Source organism: Amphibalanus amphitrite, unplaced genomic scaffold, assembly GCF_019059575.1.
Source record: "Amphibalanus amphitrite isolate SeventyFive unplaced genomic scaffold, NRLGWU_Aamphi_draft 001137F_arrow, whole genome shotgun sequence".
In the NCBI taxonomy this organism is placed as follows: domain Eukaryota; kingdom Metazoa; phylum Arthropoda; class Thecostraca; order Balanomorpha; family Balanidae; genus Amphibalanus; species Amphibalanus amphitrite.
This window is the reverse complement of record NW_024882631.1, coordinates 162,046-181,587: the sequence shown is the minus strand read 5'-3', so window position 1 is coordinate 181,587 and position 19,542 is coordinate 162,046. Positions and strand designations below refer to the sequence as shown.

At 47.5% G+C, this 19,542-nt stretch overlaps 2 protein-coding genes across 2 annotated transcripts; both read left to right on the top strand.

Moving 5' to 3' along the window:
• Nucleotides 1-2,174: 2,174 nt before the first annotated feature.
• LOC122370489 lies at nt 2,175-7,062 on the top strand. The gene is made up of 2 exons (XM_043346143.1): nt 2,175-2,978; nt 4,886-7,062. The coding sequence occupies exons 1-2, from the start codon at nt 2,417-2,419 to the stop codon at nt 5,872-5,874; spliced, it is 1,551 nt and encodes a 516-aa protein (XP_043202078.1). The 5' UTR covers nt 2,175-2,416; the 3' UTR covers nt 5,875-7,062.
• Nucleotides 7,063-10,618: 3,556 nt separating this feature from the next.
• Nucleotides 10,619-18,801, top strand: LOC122370496 (enkurin domain-containing protein 1-like). Its single transcript, XM_043346149.1, has 5 exons — nt 10,619-10,779; nt 12,939-13,054; nt 13,368-14,798; nt 16,049-16,188; nt 17,150-18,801. The coding sequence occupies exons 3-5, from the start codon at nt 14,368-14,370 to the stop codon at nt 17,308-17,310; spliced, it is 732 nt and encodes a 243-aa protein (XP_043202084.1). The 5' UTR covers nt 10,619-10,779; nt 12,939-13,054; nt 13,368-14,367; the 3' UTR covers nt 17,311-18,801.
• Nucleotides 18,802-19,542: the final 741 nt, after the last annotated feature.

Below are 19,542 nucleotides of genomic sequence, written 5' to 3'. Positions count from 1 at the left end.
TCATTTCTCGTCATGGCATTAGCAAAATTTTGCTTAGTGATCGTGGGTCAAATTTTACGTCCAAACTCATGCAAGCTATCTGCAAATTATTAGGCATCAAACGCATCTTGTCCTCTCCACGTCACCCGCAAGCAAACGGTCGTGTCGAAAGACTCCATTCCACAATTGGCAATATTTTGTCCCAGTTTGTCGATTCTTCGCAAAGAAATTGGGACGAAGTACTGCCTCTCGCTCTGTTTGCGATTCGTTCGTCCGTAAACCGTTCGACTGGAGACACTCCAGCCCAAATCTTCACAGGCCGAGATCCGATCCTCCCTTTAGATGTAGACGCACAGGTTCCATTCGATCCGTTCTCATCCATCGATTCTTACCGCGACGTCCTTCACAAACATTTGGATTCTCTTCACTCCATCGTGCGTGCAAACAACGAATCCGCTATTTTGGCACAAGAACAGTCTCACGCGACACAAGACCAAACCCCATCCTTTCCTCCCAACTCCCTTGTGTTCCTTCACAATCCTCAGTTCAAGCCCGGTTTGACTCGCAAATTCCAAAAAGTCAACCGCGGCCCATACCGTGTGCTGCACATGACGAGCCCCGTGAATGCTCGTATACAGCACACCTCAAACCCTGACGACGTGCAGCTCGTCCACGTCGACCGGCTGAGGCGTTTTACTGAGCACACGCAGCTCAAAGCCTCAGAAGATCCTTCTCGCAGTTGCGAACCTGACGGTGGTTCCGTAGGCCAGGCCACTCAGCGCAGTAATACTGATGCACACCCGCTCATTACACTGCCGGTCACGCCAGGGATTTCTGCAGGACCCCGCTCTGCTGAAGAAGCAGATCTTGCGGCACCAGAAGTGCCTGAATACAATTTAGCTCTATTAGAGGAACTATGGCAAGTTCCCGCGGCCCCTGCGGTAGACCCAGGCCCCCGACAGGACGAGCCGGCCTACAATCTGAGGCCGCGCCATCATATACGGCCGCCAGATAGATTCCGCCAGTGAGCGGACATGAAAAGGCATGCTAGATTAAGGAACGCGTTCCCTTGTACATATCCCCGTAGGATAAGATGATGATTCGTCACTGACGACAATGATTACAATTGCCAATGTTCACGATATATCATATATATCTGTTGAATAATTTTTGAAATGATTTGTACGCCGTACGTTCAACCGATAACATTAAAAGACCCGTTCTTTTTCAGGTGCTTGGAGAAAACCGTGGTACAATCATGCAGCACCCACTTCCAAAATTATTCATTGTACTTCAGTATATCTCGTTCTCTTTAGGCCTATACCATATATGTTACTATCATCGTACCACCGAATGGTGCGCAATCGGAGATTTCGACCCTCCCGTGCTGGAACTGCCCGACAACATTTGTGCCGTGGAACAATGCCCAGAACACCAAACTTGTTTAATGTGCTCCGACTGCCCCGTCGTTAATTGGGTAACTTTCGCTCAACATAAAGGCACGCTGTATGCCCCGACACATTTTCTTTCTCAACCGCATTTCGAAACCAATGGGACCCATGCTGCCTATGATTGTACCAGACGGTTAGACGACGACCGCCGACGCCAGGCAGAGGTCTGCAATTGTCCTGAGACGCAGCCCTGCCACGGCGACGAAGCATTTTGTAATAAGCTTCCCTGTGATAATCAGTCTTCATGCTCTTGTGTTACCCGCTTTGCTAGTTTCCATTCTTATCTGCAAATTTCCCATGATTTTGGATTCGAAGACCCTCTTCTAGTGTCATTCAAAGCTTGTTTTTACCAAAGCCCAATCAACTTGGCACCCGCTAGAAAACTTCTAAGCGTAGACACTGCCAACTTTCAAAATGACTTCGCCGAAATTATTTTTCATGATCCTGTTTTTACTTTCAATACTTCAGGAACTTTCATCGCCAGGAAAGATGGCCTCGAAATTATCCATACTGTTTCAGATACCGATCGCCAATTTGTTCTTCCAACTGAACTACGTTACACAGAAGGCACGTTATCGTTTACGTTTGTTTCTCCCGATGGTAACGTTTTGTCTGGCTCAGTTTTGATCCCCAGTTCTACTCAATGCTCTAGAATCTCCTGTACTTTTTGCAAAGAAATGTTGTTGAATCTTTCATGCCTACCCCACACCATTCAGTACTTAGTTTATGGATTTATCATCGTTGTTTCTGGTCTAGTTATTATCTACGTTCGATCTGCCTGTAACGCTATTTTCAGTATACTTCGTACTATTTGCTACATTATCTTTGGCATTTACCGTCTTGTCCGTTCTTGCTTCCGCCTTTCTCTACGAACGGGCGCTGTAGCTGGCCATACATCCCGCCGCCAGATTTCTACAGCCTTCTCTAAAATCTCCCAATTTGCCGATTCACCCAATCAGGTACAGACACCACCCGCTCCTAAATCTATGCAGCTTAAGTATAGTGTGGTTATTCTTATTTGTTTTTTACCGCTCATTCTGGCTTCTTCTATTCACGATGACTGCAATGAACTCAAAATAATATCTTCTCGTATATCGCAGTGTCAAACACTGCCCACAGGTAAGCAATCCTGTGTTATCTCAGGACAGGCACAGCTTAGTCTGAGTAACATAGGTTCTACGACTTGCATGTTCTTTTCGGACGACAGTGGCGCCAATGTTTATTACCTTCGGATTAAATTTGAAGACGTCTTTTGCCAATGGACCACAATTCACCAATATTATACTTTTCCGGTTTCCGTTGAAATTTCTTCCAAGTTGATATGCCCTAACTTTGAGTATTGCAGCTGGGGAGCCAAATGTGTTCCTCGGCGAGAATACTTTCCGGAAATCACCAAAGAATCACTTTCATGGCCCGGCATCACGTCATGCATTTCTATTCCAGCAAAAACTAGATTTTGTGGCGTCATTCATTATGATCCCTGCCTTCATTTCCGCTGGTACCTACTCCCACAGTACAATGCCACCTATCGTGTTGACAAGATTACAGGGCCACTGGCGGATCCTGGGGGGGGTCCACGGGGTCATGACCCCCCCCAAAAGGTCTGAGAGGGTCATTTGACCCCCCCAAAAGCCGAAGACCTAAATGCGCTATAGACGCCGTCTTGCATGCTCAAAATCACCTGTCAAACACTTCTGAGCTAATACTTTTGTTTTTCTGGATCGTGTTGCGTGAAAAGGCGTATTGAAGACCAGAATCTTACTCGTTTTTGTCTCAACCGTGCGAGCACCAGGGGATGATCCAGGAAAACTCCAAGGGGATGGTCATGAATTTAATTCGTGGTGCCCCTACCTATACGCAAAATTAAAAACTCAACGGATTTCGGTCACTTAATTTTGGTGATGTCCTATTTTCATTTTTTATTTTGTTTGTTTTATTTTTAGTGCCCCTGGGCCCTGGCAGGTCAAAATCACGTCTGAGGCGAAAGAAATTCACGGGAATCCCAAAAATCACGTCAGGACATTCAGGGCCCTCTGACCAGCCTGACAGCTAGGGCCCTTCTTACTTCCTGGGGCCTCCAGTGAATAACCGCTAGTGTCTGTGTCTGACCGCTAGGGCCCCTCTGACTCCTCAGTAGGTAGGAGGCCCTCTGTAGAGGAGGTCCTCTGTAGAAAGGAGGCCCTCAGTAGAGAGGAGGCCCCCTGTAGAGAGGAGACCCCTTTAAAGAGGAGGCCCTCTGTAGAGAGGAGACCTGCTGTAGAGAGAAGGCTCTATGTAGAGAGGAGGCCCTGTGTAGAGAGGAGGCCCTCTGTGGAAAGGAGACCGCCTGAATGCAGAAGGCCCTCTGAAGAGTGGAGACCCGCTGTAGAGAAGAGGCCCTCTGAAGAAAGGAGGCCCTCTGTAGAGAAGAGGCCCTCTGAAGAGAGGAGGCCCTTTGCAGAGATGAGGTCCTCTGGCTCTTTGAAGAGAGGAGGCCCTCTGTAAAGGAGGCCCTCTTAAAGGGAGAGACCCTCAGTAGAGAGGAAGCCCTCTGTAGAGAGGAGGCCCTGTAGCTTCTGTAGTTAAGAGGCCCTGTGAAAAGAGGAGGCCCGCAGTAGAGATCGGTGGTCCTCTGTAGAGAGGAGGCCCCCTCTGTGTTTTGACAAATGTTTTTGCAAATTTTTCGCGGCGCTTCGCGCCGCCGATTTATGTACATACGTACAGGTCAATACGAAATCTTGACTGTAATTACATAAACCAACCGTGTCAAATTGAATCAGAATTCATATGTGTGCTGTAAAGGAACTCCGGCTTGTACTGCAATGCTAAAAGGGTGGTAAAATTTGTGTTTTGGAGCTGTGTTTCGACACATTCTTTTGCAAATTTTCTCGGCGCTTCGCGCCGCCGATTTATACACCAATCAATAAGAGAGAAATAACAGTGACTGTAATAACACCAACCGTGTCAAATTGAATCGGAATTCATATGTGTACTGTGAAGGAACTCCGGCTTGTACTAGCATGCTAAAAAGGTTGTAATATTTGTGTTTTAGAGCTGTGTTTTGACAACTTTTTTTTGCAAATTTTTGCGGCGCTTCGCGCCGCCGATTCATACACAGGTCAATAAGAGAGATCGTGACTGTATGCTACTATTTACTAATGCATTAGGCTAAAAGTGAGGTAACTATATCTACTTCTGGGTTTTTAAGTCGGTCGACCCACCTCCCCCCCCCCCAGTAAAAAATCCGTGGCGACGCTCCTATATAGGTGGGTTTCACTAACTAAAACTACTGAGCCGAGTGACTTACGATAAAACTTCATCTTATAAACGACGAAGATCAAATGTCATTTTTTGATCTCGACATACTCGCTCCCTACCCCCCCCCCCCCGGTCGTCAGAATTCATTCACCAGACCTGGTATGTCGGCCGACTGGTGACCCCCCCCAAAACGACCCCCTAGATCCGCCCTTGTACAGGGCATACTTGTCAACCGATCATTACAATTTCGGAAGCTATCGACAATCGTTTAGTCAATACCACGACATCCGATCAAGTTATTACAAATTCCGGCATTGAACTGAATGTCTTAGGTACCTATGACCAGCCCCTATCCCTGCCATCCCCATACCTCGTCCAAAACGTCCATGACTTTTCTGACTCACATCTGGAATCCGCTTCTTCTCCATCTCAGCCTACCCCAGGTCAATTGGGTGACATTCAGGCCCCCAAACCGCTGTCTACCGATTTTATTTTTAGCCCCCTCATGGTTTACTGCACTAACTACGAAACAACCCTTCGATGCCATATCCCTCAAAGTTACATTTCGGTTATCCAAAATCAGCGTCCTAATATCCTTCCTCGCGCCGTTCATAACCACCACCTTTACATTAATTCGGACGGTGTTTTGCAATCTAAACTACTTCGGAGTGCCCCAGTAAATATTCACATACGCTTCAATGACATGTCCCTTGCCATATCCCATTACAAAATTTGTCCTCGTATTGAATCGATTGATTCAGTCACTGGGTGTCATTCATGTCCAGTGGCTGCCAAAATTATCATACGAGCCAAATCCATCTGCTCTCCAGGTACGGTTTCCGTATCCTTCAATAATATCCCACTTTCATCCCGTGCAGTGGCCTTATCCACTGACAGCTCCCTCGTGACAATTCAGTTCGTTACGTCGGTCCCCTGTCACGAGGAAAGACTGTGTCTTTACTATAACGAAATTAAAAGCTGTGAACCCGTCTCTTTCTGTTTAGATACCCCGACTCTTTCCCTCACCCAGCGCAATGAGACGGTCGCCCAGTCCACAGCCGTTATTCACTCTAGTGGTCTCTTTGATTCTTTTCTTTCGACCACTTCTTCATTGGGAACTACACTACAGCAGGGTCTCTACTGGTTCTTCGCTATTATCGCCGCTATCTTCATCTTTTCGATGGTAATCAATCTATGCCGTCGATAGCCCCTATACATACATCTTGGCTATATCATTTCTTCGGCTGCTCGTCAAGACCTTCATTTTCGGTTGTATCACCATGTACTTACGGCTAATGTCATGGCGGTCTGGCGGCAACTATCTTGATGTGTTGCCCCACATGTTTCATATGCATACCTACTTGCATCCACTTCAACCAGATCGCCATAAAAAAAATCATGTATAGTTTTTAAGAATTGTATATGTCTGTTCGTTTGTCTCGTGTACGTATGTGCCATTGATGAAAGATTTTGTATGTTGCAGACAGCCGACCATACTCGCATCGCCTGTTGCTGCATGCCGACTCACTCCTCATGGGCCACAATGGACTGTCAAATACACACGGCTGACCGATCTTCACGTCTCCGCTGCCTGGCCAAGGGCCCGGCCGGCAGCCGGGACGTCGAGTACCAGCCGAGTCAACCACACCGCCACTGGTACCTGACTCCATGGCGATTATCCGGCGTGCATTCTCGGGACCACATTACCCGAGTGCGGTCAAAATCGCCCTACAAGTACAATCGCCACACAACCATGGTCCGGTACCAGTGCATCGACTCGAGACGTCCCCGTCGACTTCTGCTCGCGCACCATCCAGAGGTCCCCTCCACCAACGGCCGTCGCTGTCGACTCCAGCCAGTTGCCACCACAATCACTGGCCGCCAGCAGTCGACAGTACCGCCCGCTCCAGCCGGCCGCGCCTTCTGTCACTGTCCACTGACGGTGACCTCATCGGCGCGGCTCTGTCATGGGCCGGGATCTCGGACATCAAGATCCGGAGAACCTACACATCTCCGCGCTGCGAGCAAGTCACCCACCAGCTCGGGACGTCTACTTCTTCACTCGGTCGTGTGTTGTTCTGACGCCTCCTATTGTCGGCTCATGGGGGAGGGGAGGTAATGTCGCAAGGCTTTGCTCAAAGGACTATTGCTACAAGCGCGTATGGCCTTGTTCAGGTGCGTGCGGCCCGCTGCAGATCCGGGTTATTAATTCAACGACTGACCGGTTCTGCAGAGGTTTCCGCGTCGTTCCTCGAATAAGCTTATGCGCTTGCCGCATGACGCTCCTTATATGATCGCGCTGTGCGTGAAAGATCCTGTATAAAAGCGTGCGTGAATTATCAAATACACAGAGTGCTCGAGACCGGCTTTGGGGACGCATCGGCACACCGAACCTCCAGTAAGTCGGCGATTCCACCGGCCGACATGACCTTTGCTTATTGTCACATGTGCGCCGCATTCGCGATTGTTGCCGATGCCTGTTTACAGGTGAGCCCACTACAGTTGTTATACATATCTAAAAACCGATAAACTTTTAGGCGAAAAAGGCACTATTCCAGGCCCATTTTTGATTTTTTTTGCGATATTAGGTAAAAACAGAAGCTTCTTATCCTAGGAAAAATAAAATGGGAAATCTTTCAAAGGTGGCACACTACCTTTAAATGACGTCAATGGACTTAAAGTAAAAAATACAAAAGACGAGATAATTTCAAAATTTTGAGTTGCAATTTTTGTCCCCTCAACTTTCAACCTACCCCATCAACTTTTCAAACGTTCCCGGGTCACCACTGCCCCATCGTGCAATTCCAGTGCTATGGCAAAGTTTTATCTGAAAGTTTAAACGTGCCCGATAGACTGGACGCGGTCCCCTCCGTCCACTCACGCTCTCTGGTCTCTGTACGGTCATCGCTGACTGGTCCAGCATCCAACGCGCTGGGTTTATAGAAATTTGGTTAAAAGAAATGAACATATTTTAATGAACGAATCCATTAAGTAATAAAATGAAAATGATTCACAGGTTATTATTACATGTGGGAGCACTGGCGCTGGAACTTTCTCAATGTTGGAGCCGGGCTCGAGGCAGTTTGAACTCATTTTTTTCCATGCAACGCCATAGGGTTAATTACGAGCGAGCGGTGTCTTATGGTTTTTTAGATACCTATATGACTTTTTACTTTTGACTTTTTCTTATTTGACTTTTTCCATTTGATTTTTATCATTTTGACTTTTCGCGTTTTTTGACTTTTTGCCATTTGACTTTTTGCTTTTGACTTTTTGCGTTTTTGACTTTTCGCCATTTTGACTTTTTGCCATTTGACTTTTTTGCTTTTGACTTTTTTCGTTTTTGACTTTTCGCCATTTTGACTTTTTGCCATTTGACTTTTTGCTTTTGACTTTTTGCGTTTTGACTTATTGCCATTTTGACTTTTCGCCATTTGACTTTTTGCTTTTGACTTTTTGCGTTTTTGACTTTTCGCCATTTTGACTTTTTACCATTTGACTTTTTGCATTTTTGACTTTTGGACGTTTTGACTTTTTGCCATTTGACTTTTTGTCTTTTGACTTTTATCCGTTTTGACTTTTATCCATTTGACTTTTTTCCATTTGACTTTCATCCATTTTGACTTTTTGCATTTGACTTTTGTCTTTTGACATTTTGTCTTTTGACTTTTTGTCCTGGAATCGTATATGTGGCCCGCTTATTTGGAAGGTAATATTCGTTGCTGCTGAATTGACAAGTTATTTTCCAAATCCTTGAAAGACATGTAACATATGCGCCAGAAACGCTCTTATTTTGTAAACATTCGACCGGCGGGGCACTGGAGTAAAGTGTGTTGGATTTTATCAAATTTTTATAGTTTTATTCGCACTGTGATTTTATTTTATTATTTTGTAATGTTTTGCCATGCATGGTTGATACTTGATAAGTGATCCTTCTTGGTATTTCTCATTTCTGGAATCAATGGAATGGATCTCTAATCTACGGAAATCCTCAGTCGGGCGCACTGTGGTATCTCCGATTCATTTATGGAGACGTTTCTATTATTGGAAACGTTTCCAATTTTGACTACTCTTCTGTTCCAAAATGGAAACGCTCATTCCATAAATAGAAACGCTAACATCTCCGCACATATTTTCTTGCCAAGGGTGGCTGGATTTGATGTATAACAACTGTTTCGCTTAAAACAAGCTCAGATACACCAAAAGCACTTGTCTTCTTGCATGGAAAGCTGTCGTATGCATTCAAATTCACGTCTTTAAAATCCTCCTGAATCGTATCCATTTATGGAGACTTAGTTTCCAAAAATGGAAACGCCGATGTTCCAAAAATAGAAACACTGAAGTTCAAATGTGTGCAAACTTAGCTTTAATGTGTTTTTAAAATTCACATGCAACTAAAAATTTGATGTTTGGGACTGGTTTAGCATCTCGGCTCTCGGCAGTTAGCTTGGACGTCGGGTTCGATAATAATACATTACGTGCCGCAACTTGAGCACATTCAAAAGTCAACTAAAACTAAGATTTCCCAGAAACTACTGGACAGATGTGGTCCAAAGTGGGCAATACATAAAGCGTAGATATCATTTCAATATATAAAATTGATATCAATGTTACACATGAGCTAGAATGAATAAATTCATCGTCAGAATACAACGGTATTTGGTGTGACGACGGTGCAGACCTTACTTCCATCCTGCTTTTTACGTATGTGCACGGAGATTTACGTTGATCCGAGCCTACGATCATATTCAGCACATTTGAAATATCATAAAATGCCCACTTAAGTCTCCAAATAGGGCTTTGCAACAACTTTCATGCGATTTAATCAAAGATTGACGACCACCAGGCCGCTAGTACACCGGAAAATGCAGCGTGAAAATGAATGAAAAACTGAAGTTCCCAGTGATGTGGTTGTTCCAATCAATCGGCCAGTCTTTCAGTAGTCTGTTAAAAACGTTATTTTTTGTACAAAACATTCATAAATGTTATTATTTTCGATTAGAAAAACGTGTGAATTTTTTTATCACGTCGACATGTTATAAGCATCGCCTCGTTCGTCAACTTTCGGTTTTCTGATCGGAAAGTCGGAGAACAGGAACATAAACTAGAATACTGGCTGTCGATTGGTGGCATCCTGCGCATGCCAAATTGCACCAATCAATGCCCAGTTTGCTTTAAAGGTAGCGATGCACACAGCGTCTCCATTTATGGAACAGACCGTTTCTATTTTTGGAAACGGCGTATCCATTTTTGGAACATTGTTCCAAAAATGGAAACGTTTCCATAAATGGATCGGAAATACCACAGTGTGCCCGACTGTCCTAGGCCAGATATTGGATATAATTCATCGTATGGATAAATATATATCATAATAATCATATTGGTCCTGCAAGGCCCTATATAGAAGGTATGCTCATTAGGCCAAAGCAGCGATTTCCGTGACGTCACAGGTACGAAGCGTCGGACGGCTGTAATGCAATTCTATGGAAAATGACCCAACTTTAGGGCTCTCCCACATAGCTGCCAGACTCGACACTAAGGTAAAAATCATATCATATTAAAGCTCAAATCAAGACAAACAAGAAACCTATCTGACGTTTTTACGTATTACTAACGGCTTAGACACTATTCAAGTATATTCAGAGCTCTGCATTAACTCACTTTTTTCTGCCGTCAATGCCACTACAAATGCCTATAGTCGGCGCACGTGCGCTTGTCGAGCGGGGACCACCAGTCGGGCGATTCGGAGCTGCCGCCCAATCAGAACGCCGCAATGCCGTGACGTCATTGGTCGCACACGACACGTTACGGAGATAGGGATGAGACAGCCCTGTTGGTCCTGTAGCTCAGTTGGTATTACCCCCCACCTCTTTCCAGTAGGCAAGCAATGCCCGGCAGACGGCAGCATCAAGCGCCCCCAAAAGATAGCGTCGCATCCAGCAGCCACGACGATCTCACGGCTGGGGTCGTGACATGCCGTGCCGGCCGTTCCGTGTGCGGCCAGAGGCACGGAAGATCTGGCAGCAGCACACCGGTGGTACGGTGGGGTTCCTGCTGGGTCAGCCTTCCCCACCGGCCGCAGTCGCTCCAGGCCTCCCTTCTGTGACAGCAGGTGAGAGCAGCTGGGCCTCCTTTCACAAAGCGAGTCTGTAACTTACGTCGGTTTTGGTCTTGAATTGCAAGCGCTTGTGAAGCGATGACGATCATTTGAATCGTTGAATTGATTTATCTTGTAGGCAAGAACAAGGGGAGGGGGAAATAACTTTATCTCTTCACATGCACTTGCAATACAAGTCCAAAAACCGGCCGTAAGTTACAGACTCTCTTTATGAAACGAGGCCCAGAAGGCAGCTGATGGTGTCAGGGGCATGGGATATAGGTATATAGGTAGCATATGCTACCTGCAAGTGTGGAGTCTGAAAACAGGGCGCCTGGGGCGACTTGCTGAAGGCTTTTGATATTGTCATGTGATAATTGACCTGTTAGAGGATTGGAAGGGTGAGGACTTAGTAATCACTTTACTAATTGCCCTCCGGCCCCCTGCTTTCAGATTCCACCCCTGCGAGATACATGTAGCCTGGTATTGTGCAATGTGCATAATGAAAGGTTATACCAAGCATCCGTGGCACAGTGTTTTAGTTTTCTCAACACACGCAAATAAATGGATGTGGCCGAAAACGCCCCTTCTCAGGCAAAGGCTAGAGCGTGAATGAAAGGAGCTAGATACCTTCATCCAAGGCCAGGGTTTATCCCAGCGTCCTATTCAGTCCCACGCTATACATTCCAGTCAGTCTTTGGGGCGGCTCCTCGGCCCCAGCCTGCCGGTGCCTCGTCTCAGCTCCCCCAGTAACTTCCCGTCCTATGCTGTCGGTCTTCTTTTGGAGATCTAGGTCCGGCGTGTCCTAGCCCGACGGGGCTTCACCTGGAGGCTTCTTTTTCACAGACACAATGTTTATTAAGGAACCAAACGTACGCAGGAAATAGAGCATAGATATTCAGTGAAACTTGCAGTACACTATAGCAACAAGGTGATAGCAGAATGGTGCAAAGGCACAGTCGTTTAACTCGAGGCACCACTCTGGAACATGATATAAGGCAACGGCCGCCGCCGCTGACCAGTCGCTCGTGAGCGGTAAATTTTGGTGTTTCATCAGCTGCTCGGCTTACGGAGCGGCCGACGGAACCTTCTTAGATCTTCCACTTAACGCGTCGGAGCAGGTGGTCCCGTGGACTTTGTTGGTGGGCCCAAAATCTTGGCGGTTATAGCTAGTCTTAGATAGTTCTTGACGGTTTTACTTTGTGGTTCGTCCTAGAAGTGTGTAAAATACGCATCACTAAGTGTGCATTGCAGAGGGACAGAGCAACGAACTTCCGCTACATTATTACGGAGCGAGCGAAGCGAGCGTAGTCTTCCTTAGATTAACGGAAATTTCTGAGTATGAGCGGCCGGCCGGCCGTGGTCACGCTTTTGCGACGCTTATATCTCAGCAACCACTTGACCGATTTACATGCGGTAATTTTTGTAGGGTAGCTTCATTCCTTCTACCAAGTATTGGACTATTCCCGATGCATGTGGGTGACCCCTTATGCACGTGCACGTGCAAAACGAAGAGGTGTCACTTTTGTAATTGTTGCAATATCTCGGTAACTACTGGGCCGATTGCGCTGAAAGTTGGCATGTAGGTAGGCACCCACTAGGCACTGCATATCCATGTGCCAGAGTTGGGGCGCTGCTGCACGTGCGCACGTGCAGGGGTCGTTTCCAGATCTCGAGAACGGCTCGACCGATTGCGCTCAAATTTGGTACACGGTTACGGAGCAGTTAGTAGGGTGCCGTGCACAAGTCAGTTGGGACCCATTTTGCACGTGCGCACGTGCAGGGGCCGCTTCCAGATCTCGAGAACGGCTGGGCCAATTGTGCCCAAATTTGGCACATCGCTAGAGACCGGTTAGTAGGGTGCCGTGCACAAGTCAGTTGGAGGTACCCCTCGCAATTTCGCACGTGCAAGGTCCACCCTCTCGCTCGCTCCGTTAGTCACCCCAAAAGGCGTTATACTGGTATCTAGAATAACGAACGGAGTAACGAGATACGATTTTCACGTTTTTCAAGACAGAGACACGGGTAAAAAAGTCACAGTTTTGACAAACACTGCACCTATTTCACAAACACTGACAAACACATGCCTATTTCTAACACCTTCTTACTTGAATTACTCAGTTCTGCTAATGGCAGGATGTTCTTTGAACCAACAACTACTCTTCGCTCGACAGGTGGTACCGAGTGTGTCAACGCTCGTGAAAAACTACGGACCAATCGCAGCCACGGTCGTCACAGCGGCGGAGGACGACAGCCAATGAGAGCTCTGCCCATCAATGGCGTCACTGAGGTCAGCCAATCAGGCTGCGGGATGGGAAGAGAAGGGAATGTGTTATGGATTGGGATATGTTTGGTGGTTACTGGTTAACTGCCATTTTTGGGATCGGGAGGTAGTGGTAGAGGCCTATGCAACAGGCTGTTCTAGCGCGGACCTGTGATCTCATTGAATCTGTCAATTCAAACATTGAAGCTGAATTTTATATGAAAATATTACAAGGTTTAGTCGAACACATTACCTTATGCTATGACATTACCGTTTTCCAGCAAATCCCGTGTTGCATCTAAGATGACAGCTGACGATGGTTTTTATCCTTCTTTTCCAGGAAGCGCTCAGTCACTCCAAGTCATCATCCTCAGCTGCGTCGTTCGTGGCCAGCCCCGGCTCTCCGCGCCGTCACATTGACCTGGGTCAGCTGAACGGTGACCTCTCGGCAGTCGAGGGCGTGCGTGGGGTCAGGGTCATCTCGCCAGGCAGGCAGCACGTGCCGGCTGAAAACGGAAGGTTTCCTTCACCGGGTGAAGGGATAACTTCACCAAAGGAAGGATTTCGTGTGTGTGATGAAGGGATTCCTTCACCGCGTGGCTTTCGACGGGTGTCTTCGTCTGGTGATATCGGTTCCGGGAGCTTGTCTTCAGGAGCAACTTTGACTTCTTCTGCAGCTGACTTGAATCAGTACCAGATGCATGCTGCATCAGCTGCAAGTCGGCACAATCATTCAGGGAGCGTGATGAACAATAACCAATCTACCAGGACCCTCAACGGCGATCGGCTGTCTTCGCCTTTCGATGATGAAGGAATCCCTTCACGAAACCGGACCCGCGAAGCATTCCCTTCACACGCCACAAATGGCGAGAGATTTCCTTCATCCCACACCAACGGCGGTGAAGGAATTCCTTCACTCTCCTCGGCACCGTCGTGGCCTGACCGAACTCATAACGGAGACGGAGGCGGCGACGTTGAAGACAATCCTACTCGCTCTGTTCGCCTCAACATACCCAATGGAAACATATCAGACCGCTCATCTGAAAGCGACCTGCGTCGTGAGCGAATCAGAGCGCTCATCGGTAGTTTACGGCGGTCACCAACAGATGGCAGCACACGCGAGTTGACCTCTGAAGTCCGTCAGCTGTATTCTTCTAGCCGACAGGACATGTCAAGGGGGGCAGCGTCGACAGGAAGGGTATCTGAGCCTCCCGTGACGAGGTTCAGTGATGAAACCCGACTCAGTTTCCGAGAACAGGCGTTAGAGCGAGCGAAAGCACCGTACCGAGCGCCATCTATTGTCAACAGTCGGAAGTTCAAGTCATCTGAGACGCTACGAGATGGGTGCTGCCGCTCGTGCTGCGCCTGAAGCACCCAACCGTCTGCTCAACAAGCGGAAGTCGCAAAGTGTGACGAAACTGGCGCGTGCTGGAGACGAGCACGGCGCGATGCGATCAGGTGACAAACGTGGCGTGGTGTCGACAAGAAATGACGCAGCATCACGTGTGGCGCCCATCTCCCATCCACCACCCATCGACGATTCTCCAAACCCTACCAATACCTCATCCAACCATTCTCCCTCTCACACTCCCGGCAAGACAGCACCGGGTTCTCATCCCTCCTCACAAGAGTCATCAGAGACACCAAAAGACTTTGTGAGACTGAACCGTCGAATGGCCTCCCAGCGGTCACGAAGAGCTAGGAGTGTACCCCGGCGTGGGGAGGAGGCGGCGGTAGTGAAGCCCAAGACGCAGCCCGGATCTCTGCCCAGGTGGGTGGGCGGGGAGAGGATGGGATGGCGATGTTGGTGATTTATAACTTAGTTAAGTGGATTATTGGGGGTCTGTGTTGTGAGTTAGATATTTTTAGATCGGAACCAACAGACTGTTTTTGGCGATGGCTCTGTCATTGACTCCTTCTGAAGCTTTCCATTCAAAAGGTTCGGACTAAATTTGTAAAAAGAAAACAGCTGTATGACCTTGCATAGTTTCACTCAGTCAGCACCTAGCAAGAGAGCGGCCAACTATTCGCTGGAGTACTGTAGGAAGAGATCGGCGAACTATTCGCTGGAGTACCATGTTAAAATTGAATACCTACTCTGACTTGCGCTCCTAATCACTCGCTGGTGACCTCTTATAACCCACGAGTGATTCACTCAAATGGCCCTTCCCCGAGTGTACCCATCGTGATCCCCTAGCCCACCCACCCCAGCTCTCCCCTATCTCTCAAGTACCTGGTTGCGCCCGCCAGCGGCAAATGGCTCACCCTAAATGACCTCCACGACCCTGCAATGACCCCCAATACCTCCCACCCACACACCTCCCCTAGGCCCTAGGTATATGTGTGCTACTATCAGCTCCGAGCGCCCTAAACCTCCAGAATTATCACCTGGTGCCTAGTGCAGCGGCACCAAACAATGGGCTGACTATAAATGACCCACTAAACTTCTCACCAAACTCCCTAAACCTACCACACTAAACTCACTAAACAAACAGCTACCCAGTGACCTCACAATCACCTTGCCCCTCTAACCTCTCTGACACCTCCCCTGGGTACCTGGGCCCTGTCTCACGGCCCGACGCTGCGCTACGCTGCTGTATTGGTGCGGCGTGCGAGACGAATTCGGCTCGACGCTCCAGCGTTGCGAGCGTCTGAGTTTGTTGATGTTTCCATGGAAACCCAATACACCGCTACGCGTATCGCTCTGCAGCGTAGTGCCGTGAAACAGGGCCGGAGTACAATGGACTGACCCAATGATTCACTATTGACCCACCTGTGTCTCTCCCTCAGCTTGCCCTGCCAGTGAAATGACTTGTCCCTAGTCTGGTCCCTCCCTCAGATGCCTAGTTCGTCAACAGCAATGAACTGACTCGAAATGACCTACTACTGACCCGCATGACCCCAAAATGACCTGTCCCTCTGGTCTCTCCCCAGATACCTAGTACGTCGTCAGCACAAATGACCTACTACTGACCTGCATGACCCCATACTGACCCCGTCCATCTAACCCTCTCTCCCCAGATACTTAGTCCGTCGTCAACAGCAGTGGGCAGACGAAGAGCGAAGACGGATCGAGTCAGCCCCCGACCCGGCCTGTCCCCCGGGACATATTCGGATGGCAGACGGGGAGAGGCTACAGACGCTCGATGTGCTCAAAGAGAGTGAGTTGGGAACAGTTTGTGTGGGGCTGGGGAGAGGCTACAGACGCTCGACGTGCTTAAAGAGAGTGAGTTGGGAGTTCATAAAGGCTACACAGTTTGTGTGGGGCTGGGAAGAAGCTATAGACCTAGGGTGTACTCAAAGACAGTGAGTTGGGGAGGCTCGGGAGAGGCTATAGACCTAGGGTGTGGTCAAAGAGAGTTAGTGGGGGAGGCTCGGGAGAGGCTATAGACCTAGGGTGTGGTCAAAGAGAGTGAGTTGGTGAGGCTCGGGAGAGGCTATATATAGAGTAGGTGAAGGGTTGGCGAGAGGCAACACACGCTCGATGTGGTCAAAGAGAGTGAGTTGGGGGGCTGGGGAGAGGCTATAGGCCTAGGGTGGGGTCCAAAGAGAGTGAGTTGGGGAGGCTCGGGAGAGGCTATAGGCCTAGGGTGGGGTCAAAGAGAGTGAGTTGGGGAGGCTTGGGAGAGGCTATAGAGTAGGTGAAGGGTTGGAAAGAGGCTACAGACGCTCGACGTGCTTAAAGAGAGTGAGTTGGGGGCTGGGCAGAGGCTATAGACCTAAGGTGTGGTCAAAGAGAGTGAGTTGGGGGGGGGGGGGGCTCGGGAGAGGCTATATTCTGAGAGAGTGAGTGGGGGGGGGGAGAGGCTACAGTGTGCTTAAAGAGAGTGAGTGGGGGTTTGGGGAGAGGCTAAATAATTTGTGTGGGACTGGGGAGAGGCTACAGGGCAAATGTAAAGGCTATGAGAGGCTCAATGCACCTAAATATCATACGATTTTTTTTTTAATTTGTGTCTCAAGAGTCACTTGTTTCTGTGTATGAACGGGACATCACCTGTTCCATGCGCTCGGATCACACATGTCACATGACATTTTTATATGCCTGTTGTCCGCAGATCGATTGTCCTATAAGTATACGCCTGTATCCCTTACGTCACGTGACCTGCCTGTTTGCGCCCCCAGATCACGTGACGCTGCTCTCGGAACTCCGTTCGCTCCCCATCGCCCATACTTCGTCTCGTCTGGTAGCACAGCGGGCAGATTTAGAGCGGCAGCTTCAGAAAGTGGAGGAAGGCATCAGGATATTCAGCCGACCCAAGGTCTTCATCAAGAACGATGCGTGAGGATGAAGGGATACCTTCATAGCGTGAAGGAATTCCTTCGTTCTGTGAAGGGATTTTTTTCGTGCGAAATGCTAGGATTATGTAGTTTCGGGCGCCTCATACGTTTGTTGATTCCCCTTTCATCATTGAAGGGTAATGAGAATTTGTTGGAAGTTGGGTTATGTCCATGGTGTATAAATATTTAATTAAACAGAACAAGACATGGGGTACCCATAAGATTAGTTACGATCTCGTTTCCATACCAAAGAAGCAGGTCCCAGTCAGCTCGCCCCAGGCGACGTTTCGTTAGTGTCTATGTGTTCGGTGGATAGTATGATGTCGTTCATTTCTCTAAAGGCTATTGGTCTCTAGTGTTTCATTCACTGCTCGGGCAGTTCAAGTTTAGACATTACGTACCAGTATGTGATAAGGACTTTGCCCAAATTCATAGTTTATCTATCGGCAGGACGTCACATTATCATCACCTGGATGTTCTTTCGTTTTGCTTTTTACATAACATCTGATCGCAGAGTCCATAGGAGGTTTCAATTATCATTACCATACTACGTTTATGGTAATTAACATGAAACTAAGATACCTGAACCTGGCCTTGACCTAGGTACTTGATTGGAAACCAATTGCAAAGTGCCTCATCTTCTTGGAAATGGCGCACAAGAGAAGCACAATGAACCTTAGAAGATGTCCACTTCTTATAACTGCCTAACACATTGTCCATGATATTTGTTGCTATGTCATCCAAAAAATGTTATTCATGTTCTAGTTAATTAGCTTTAATTTCATAAATAACTCGTGTCACATAGTGAACGTTTTGTTGTGTGCAAGCAATCAATCGGCAAGCATCACAGCTGTGCACTTGCTTGTTGACTAAGTTACTTCACAGTCACCTGTCGTATATTTATTGCACTCGGTCGATAATATGTGACGTAGATTTCACAATCGCACAGTGTCGTAAAGCGAACGTATATCGTAAATACGTACAACCTTATCGGGTATGTGTGGGGCACTATTTTCAAAGAAGAAGCATGTTCCTACCCTGCCACTGTTTGTAAGGTCGTGAATGTACCGTCTTGTCAGTGCAACTTCAGCCTTAATGTCAGTAGTAGATAGAAACCTCGCTCCAAATGGCTCAAATATCAATTTAACTATCCACGTGCAAAGATTTGGCTCGCCATAACACTGAAAGTCTAGCATTATGGGCAACATTTCCAGAAAAAGTACGATATAACGGAAGCGATCCCCTGGCGTGCTGATAGTCTGACCCCAATTCCACTACATTGAATGCTGTTATTAGTCTCTGGCAAAGCTGACATGTAGTGAAATGAATTGCGGACCGTCTTGTGGGTGTGTGAAGTTGAGCTGCGCGCTAGAGATTGGGAAGTATGTGACGATATTCGCGTGGCACTTATCTATTGAAATGGCCACATTATTCGTGCGTATGGTACAAAGTGTCGCATGAGTCGCGTGTTCACAATAAAACGCACATTCCACCTTTTTTGACGTTTTGTTGGTGTTTCGACAACGTATGTTTTCACTTTTTACGCGTTTGGGATTATAACAAGCTATGTTGCCCGTGCTCTACCAATGTGCTTCTTTGGAGTAGCGCTGCAGTGTCATTTTGTACATCATTTCTGATGGAACGAAAACGTATCGTATGGGGTGAATGTGGAGGCGGTTTTTATCCTATATATGGCCTTGGTTTTTATTTTATCTCGAGTTTTCCAGTCCATGGACCATTTGGCGTTTACCGTTTGACATGGATATTTATGCCATTGCCAAACGATCAACACACTGGATTTGCACAGCCTGACATCTCTTAGTTTACACTGCATGTCGAAGTCATTGTAATAGCCATTACAACTCACGCCGAGTGCATCGTTAAAGGTTTCCGAGGGCGAGAACTCAGATTCATTTCCTTGTCGCCGGAAGCCCAGCAGCCCGAGGCTGTAAATGCGACTGGCGCGTCCTCTATTCGCATCGAAGCAACCTTCAATGACTTTCCTTGCCGCCTATGGCGCTAGGAATCCAGCTTTCCTCTCATTTAGATACGATAGACGCGTTTACATAGGGTTTGTTGCAAACTTATATCTCCGTCCGTGATATTGCAAAAGATGCAAATGGTGCTTAACAATTTACAAAATGATCCCCTCTAAATATTTGAAGACCACTGCAACGAAATTATCGCCAAATTAACGAGCTAGAGCCTCGTCAAATATGCTATGTAAACCGGGTTAA

Bases quoted from the DNA above. Each gene is read 5' to 3' on its own strand.
- LOC122370496 (XM_043346149.1), top strand. From the start codon at position 14,368: ATGGGTGCTGCCGCTCGTGCTGCGCCTGAAGCACCCAACCGTCTGCTC. The intron at 14,799-16,048 runs GTGGGTGGGCGG...CTCTCTCCCCAG, and splicing joins CAGCCCGGATCTCTGCCCAG to ATACTTAGTCCGTCGTCAAC. The intron at 16,189-17,149 runs GTGAGTTGGGAA...TTGCGCCCCCAG, and splicing joins GCTCGATGTGCTCAAAGAGA to ATCACGTGACGCTGCTCTCG.
- LOC122370489 (XM_043346143.1), top strand. From the start codon at position 2,417: ATGCAGCTTAAGTATAGTGTGGTTATTCTTATTTGTTTTTTACCGCTC. The intron at 2,979-4,885 runs GGCCACTGGCGG...GCCCTTGTACAG, and splicing joins TCGTGTTGACAAGATTACAG to GGCATACTTGTCAACCGATC.